This window comes from Drosophila bipectinata, chromosome 3L (genome assembly GCF_030179905.1).
Source record: "Drosophila bipectinata strain 14024-0381.07 chromosome 3L, DbipHiC1v2, whole genome shotgun sequence".
NCBI classification, from domain to species: domain Eukaryota; kingdom Metazoa; phylum Arthropoda; class Insecta; order Diptera; family Drosophilidae; genus Drosophila; species Drosophila bipectinata.
Window position 1 is genome coordinate 16,081,131 of NC_091738.1, and position 6,907 is coordinate 16,088,037.

At 42.7% G+C, this 6,907-nt stretch overlaps 1 protein-coding gene across 1 annotated transcript; it reads left to right on the forward strand.

Moving 5' to 3' along the window:
* The first annotated feature begins 1,500 nt into the window (after nucleotides 1-1,500).
* LOC108119053 (uncharacterized) lies at nucleotides 1,501-2,578 on the forward strand. The gene has a single exon (XM_017232012.3). The coding sequence runs from the start codon at nucleotides 1,657-1,659 to the stop codon at nucleotides 2,440-2,442; it is 786 nt and encodes a 261-aa protein (XP_017087501.2). The 5' UTR covers nucleotides 1,501-1,656; the 3' UTR covers nucleotides 2,443-2,578.
* Nucleotides 2,579-6,907: the final 4,329 nt, after the last annotated feature.

Below are 6,907 nucleotides of genomic sequence, written 5' to 3' on the forward strand. Positions count from 1 at the left end.
CAAATAACAGAACAAATTCAATTTTCTCCGGAGTCCTAGCCAATGGAAATCATCAAAAGTTATTTATGAAATTAAATCAGTGTTTGTGGTTTTATTTATTTTATTTTTCTTAAAAACATATCGCCTTGTTGCACTTGTCTGGGGCGACCAATAGAGCTATAACCGAATGCCAAATGAATGACTATTAATTTGTCTCCTTTACGGGTTTTGTGTTTTCCGCCTCGGGCTCTAAAAATATTTAGAGCCATTGGCAACATGTTGCATGCGTCCAGTTATTGGCTGACATATTCGCCATGCGTGGCCAAAATATATTCCCACGTTCAAATTTTGGCTTAATTGAATTCATTTGGTTGAGAGAAAATGCACAAAAAAAACATAAGCAGATAAAAGAAAACAAAAGCAAAAACAAAACTCTAAAGCCGGTGAAATCATTTATCATTATTGGCAGAGATCGTTGGCCATATTTAGTCATATTTATTGGCAAAACAAATTGATTAATTGATCTGGCATTTGCATGGGGCTCTCGTCTTAATGAGAACTTGACGTCTCATTGAGAACTGTGTTCCCCCAGACTGAGATGATCGATGAATGGATGCAAAGGTAATGGAACAGATGAATGAACCTACTGCCACAAAAAACTAAACAGGAGACAGGTTATGAAAAAAAATGCAGGTCATTTGGAAGAAGAGAACTCGGAGGCTTGCCACAGAGACTTCTAAATAAATAGTCTCCACTACTTTTATTTTTTCCAGTGTCTTTTGAAGTGACTTCATCGGAATTGAATGCGTAACATCGGAAAGCGGTAGCCCAGAAATCGATGTCAGGGACAGTTGAAAGCGCACGAACCTCGCCTCGCCTCGCCTGCCGTCTGCCTGTCTGTCCTCTCACCTGTGCCCACCACCTCACCTGTGGTCTGAACTCCGCACTCATTAATCATGCCTTCGATTGGCATGCCAGGGGACTGCCAGGGGAAGCGAGTGCCAAAAGGCAGATGGCTGTGCGATCCGGGGGAAAAACTCCATTCAAGTGCGCTCGAAGCGCCGAAAAAAATGCTGGTTGTTTGATAATTTGTTTGTTCGCTGGTTATTCGATTGCATAATCCAAACAAATCACGAGAAAGTATATCAAATTTTAATTGAAGTCGATAATGGGATACTCTAAAAGACGTTTATGAGGAAATTAAACAAAGCTTACTAGAGAGTTTTCGAAAGGATGAAATGGTTTAAATATTTTAAGGAGCTATGGGGTTTTAGAGTGATATAATATAATAGTCATTTTTAATTTTATGGTTAAAGTAGAGGGTACATTATAATGAAAGCGTATCTATCTTGCAAAAGCCATTTCCCAGTTGATGTGATCAACAAATATAGCCTTCAATGGATGCTGGGGGAGAGTCTTTCGACATTTTATGCATGTACATCCCACTGGGGCTTTCGCTCGACTTAGAGGCTCTTGAGAGCCTGTGTTAACTTGGCCAACTTGGCCCGGGGGTGTCGTAGTGCACCACTTGCACCACTTGCGTTGGCTTCCGGACAAGGCCGCCTCGAATCATCACCGCGACTGGGGAAACACACAGCTCTATATAAATGCCCCTTCGATCTGTTTGGGGCATCAGTTCGACTTTTTAGCTCATCTCAGCTTCATCTTAGCTCCAACATGAAAGTCTTTGTCTGTCTACTGGCTGTGGTGGCGGTGGCCCAAGCTGGATTCATCGGAGGACTCGGAAGTGGCGGTGGCGGTGGCTACAGTGGAGGTGGTGGCTACAGTGGAGGCGGCGGCCACGGCGGCGGTGGTTCCTCCCATGGCAGCGATGGAGGCTACAGCTATGGCGGTGGTTCTGACCATGGCTCCGATCATCATGGCGGCGGCGGTGCTGCCCCACCCGTCAAAATCATCAAAGTAATTCACGAGTCTGCTCCTGCTGGTGGTGCTGGAGGTTGGCAGTCCGGAGGCGGCGGCGGTGGTGGCTGGTCTGCCGGTGGTGCTGGTGGCTATGGAGGCGGTGCCGGAGGCTATGGAGGCGGTGCTGGCCATGGAAGCGGTGGCGCCCAGGAAGTCAAAATCATCAAGATCATCTCGCAGCAAGGTTCTTCCGGCGGTCATGGAGGCTATGGCGGTGGAGCATCCAGTGGAGGCTGGTCTTCTGGTGGAGCCTCCGGCGATGGCTGGTCTTCTGGTGGTGCCTCCAGCGGTGGATGGTCTTCCGGTGGTAACGGTGGTGATGCCAACACGGCTGTGAAGATCATCAAAATCATCTCTGAGTCGGATTCCGGAGCTGGAGATTCCGGAGGCTGGACTTCCGCTGGACCCTCCAGCGGCGGATGGTCTGCTGGTGGCTCCTCCAGCGGTGGTTGGTCTTCAGGTGGATCCTCCAGCGGTGGCTGGTCCTCGGGAGGATCCTCCAGTGGCGGCTGGTCTCCCCAGGGAGGTGGCAGCTGGTAATTGTGATAACCCCATCCCCCATACTCATTTTTAAGCAAACACAACCCATTGTTCCATCGCATTTCCACTCCACTCTATGTTATCCCTCATCCCACCATATTTGTTGAATAAAAGTTTGCCGTTTGATCATTTTCCCCGAAAAGAAGTGTTTAATTTGCCAACTTCTTGGTTGGCGAAAAAGGAGCAGCCCAAGAAATCCTTTTTACAACTTTTCAATTTAAAACAGAAAACTCTAGAAAAGCGAGAAATGCCCGACCGTCCCACTCCTTTTATTTCTCCTTTTTTTTTTTTGCCTCTAAGAAGCACACTTAAGCGTTAAGTAATAAAATGCAAGCAAAGCTGAAGGAAAAAAAGGATAAAAAAGGAGCAGCCAAGAAAGGACAAAGAAAAGAAAAAAAGGAAAACTGTCGGAAAATATGTAAAATATCACTTTTGACTAGCCGGGAGAGTCTAGCCACCCCCACGTAGCCAGCCTTCGCCCAGCAGGCGGCACTGGGGTGGTGTCAAGGGTTGGGTCGGCGGGATTCATTGGGTTGCATGTATAAAAATATATTTTCCATATAAATCTAACAAAGAACGTGTTCGGGTTACTTGATTAGGGCCAGAAACAGAGTGGGCAAAACATTTTCCTCCTTCTTTCTTATATACACTTTTTTTTTCTTCTATTTTTTTTATTTTGTGGGAGGATGGGGTGGTAAAGTGGCAGAGAAAAGGATAAAAGAACGATTGGGACTTTTTCGGTTTCCTTGAACATTTACACAATGAATACAAAAGAAAAGAACTTTATACACACACCAAGAAAAGTGAGCAATTTGTTGCATGAAGTGAGTCATAGGGGGCGGTGCGGCAGGCCTCCCCCTCAGATATGATAGGTTTCATTTTCCATATTGATTTTCGATCGAATAGAGGAAGTGAGTTTATGGCGTATATTTTTTTTGGGCATTTTCCATTGAGGGAATTGCGGAATTTTTCTCGCCCAAGAAGAATTATAAAAACAATCATTAAACATATTTATTCTCTCCCACTCAATAGCCATCAACTTGTTGCTGGCTTTGTAAACAAACATCTCGCGGAGGCAACATTCCATCCATCGATCGGATACCCGTAGCACACAAACATTACTTAATAATACCCATATTCTTATATCCGAATCGCATCGAATCCGTATTTTGACCGGGAGGGGGCCTCTAAACAAATTTGGAAATGAAATAATTTTTATGAGTTAAATGGAAAAATGTTTTCCATTGAATTCGGGAAATCGTTGAATAGCCAGCCACCTCCGCCACATACAACGCCACATACAACGCCACACACAATGCCACCCACAAAAATGTTTCATCTATTTTTCCCCTATTGCGTTGATTATATTTGTCTGGTGCTTCTTTCCGAAATTTGTTATTATTTTAATTTTACTTATTGACTGATTGTTTCCATTGTTCAGCACGTGCAGCAAGGTCCGCAACAAAAAAAATGTAGAAAATTGCGTGTTTACCAAAGACCAACAATTGGCAAAGGGAAACTGGGTGGAATCGCAGTCTTTGTCAGCGTTTCGGCGTTTTTGGCGAGACTTTACAGAGTCAACTGTCTGGCTGCCTGTCAGGCTCACTGTGTTGACTGAATCGCTTTTCAAGTGTGTTTACTGTGGGCGCGTGTGCATCAGCATCAGCGTCAGCCTCAACGGCAGAGTCACAAACAATTTCCAAAAAAAAACACAATCAATGAGCCGAAAGCAAACAGTTTAAGCGCCCCTCGGAAGTCGCTGCCAAGAACTTCTGGGCCGCTTAATTTACCATTTTGTCTCTGACTGCAACCCGTGGACCTCAAACCCAAAATTAATTTCGATTTTTCCTTCCGTCATAGGCATTGAAAGGGATGATGACAGCCTGTTATGTTTTCCTTTTGTCCTTGATTGAATTCATAAAAAAAATACTGCGTTTAAGGGATGTTTACCGAGTGACCACGAATATTTAATATAGAGTGCAGACTTGTGGAAAATTATATGAACAAATACCAAAAAACAAAATAGGAAAGGCCTTAACCTATGAGTTTGAGCGATTTTTTATTTTCCATTTTTATAAAAGTTTATATATTTCGATTTAATCCCTTCTCATAAGGGTGTATTGTAACCTCTTGCATTATTTGTTATTGGTTGTCTGGTTAGTTTTGGGTTATTTTTTTTGCCATGTCTTTGATTTACCCAATTGATGGAGGTGCTGGCATCCCACCCACTGTCCTGCTTTATTTTTTATTTATGGCGGGCTTCTGTCATTCTAAGGGACTTTCTTTTTTTTCGCTTCCCCCCCTGCTGGCAGCTGATTTTCGTCTGGTCGACGACACCGTCACCATTACATTACCATCATGGATCGCCTCCAATCGCAGCCCTGTCGCCAAAGTCGGGACTTCCAGACGTGCGCCGTCGCCATTAACTGTCCCACCGACGCCGACGGCGACAGCACCACCCCCACCCACTGGCTCCATCCCCCTTTCCTTGCCCCACCCCCGCCAAAAAGTAGCTCCAAGTACGTTGGAATACCGTCATCATCACAAGTTGTCGTCTCATCGATTTCCCCCGGTCACCGCCAGCTCTCAACAACCCATTTGGTTGTCGCCTTTGTTTGTTGGCTCTTTTGGCAGCAGAAACGGCAACAGAATCAGAAGCAGCAACGCAATCGGTTACAAGTATGGCGAAAAGAAGGAAACTTTTTTCTCCTTTTGCCACAAAAATAAGTTGTGGAGCATGGAAGCAAAGTGAAGCAAAGAAAGAGCAATACAAAGGCAAACAAACAAATATCATTACTAATTCATTTTGTTTTATTGTCCGTTGCACCCTTTCATGCTTGGGGCTACTATTGCTGTCTCTAAACTCAAATTATGTTTTTTGGAGGTTTTTTTCTAAAAAGATGTTGTTCTTAAGAATTAAGTGATTTTTGTTTAGGGATTAGACTTTTGATTATAAAGGGTTTCTGTTGACATTTTATATCAGTTACGGAACAATCAAGTTTTTTGACCTTATAGTTCTAAATCGAAATCCAAGACCTTAGCTTAAATCTTAGTCTTCATTGGTTCCCAAAAATGAAAAAAAAAAATAAATTGTAACCTTTAGAAAATTGAAATTTTGAATTTCTTTTAAGCTTCATATCTTATCTCTTCATGTATAATCAGATCTAAAAATATCAGAACTAAATGATAAGATCACTATACTTTTTCAATATTCAGGGCTTATCATCAAAAAAGTACTTCCTGGAACATTTGATAAAAGATTTATTGTATTTAGTAACAGATTTATTAAAATAATAATTATAATAATTCTTATAATCACATCAATTTTAAATATATGTATAAATTCTTTATATTTTATGTCTCTTTACATTATTGTTCATAATTTAGTTTTTAATACCAAATTCTCTGATTTTCTGGCTTCTTGGCCATTTCCCCCTCTTATGTTTTTGGTTAAATGTTTTCAGGTGCTCAGTTCGTGATTTTTGCTGCGTGCCTGTCACCTCCACTGCCACTGCCACTGCCACAGCCCCCAGCCACCTGCGTTCCACCTCGAAGTGCTCATCAATGTCTGGGCCAGCCATAAGTAATTTATCAAGATACAAAATTGCAGTGCTGCCCGGCGACGCTGACGCTAAGCTGGCGTCGACAGAGAGCCAGCGCCGCTGTCGCCGTCGTGGTAGTCGTCGTCTGTCAATGCCAATCAGTGGTGGCGGGAATATGAGTGAATGATTCCTGATTTCTGGCGTGAATGATATTCGAGGCATTTGTCAGGTGGTCGCGCACTCAAGTGATGCCAAATGTCAGTCAACAATTCGGGCATTTCTTCCTTTCGAACGAATTGGTCGGCGATGGCCGGCACAGGGTAGGACTATAATTGGCCAACTGCGATGGCTATCAATTACATGGCTAGCTAGATACGGAAAGGGGACAAGGAAAATAAGGTAAGGTGTCAATTCGATTGAAGGTCAGAGGAAATCAGTGAAGGAAGGTGTGACTTATAGACATCCTGTGAGATGTTTGGGGGGAACAAACTTACCAGAATGTATAAAGAATAGATCTCACCAACCCCTCAATTTATTTCCCTTCAATTATCTTGCTTGATTTGTCAGATTTCACCCTCAATTTTTAAGAAATACAAGTCCTATTACTTGCTGAAAATTCTCCACATTCATCTTTTAGTAATTTGCGAAAAATAAAATCCCAGCAGTCCTAAATCAATCTCTCCCTTTGTCCAACATACATATATCCTATATCCTTTCCCCCACTCGATTACAATGCAAACTATCAGCAATAAAAGCAAATTTCTTTCATCCAGGAATCCAAACACACACACACACACCCAATCACACACTCATGGCCAAAAGGAATTGTAATAATTTTTGTGTGTTTTATTTTGTATGTGGGTCATGTCCTTATGAAATATTCAAATGTCCTGAATTACGTATTTATGCCATTTCCACTCTTT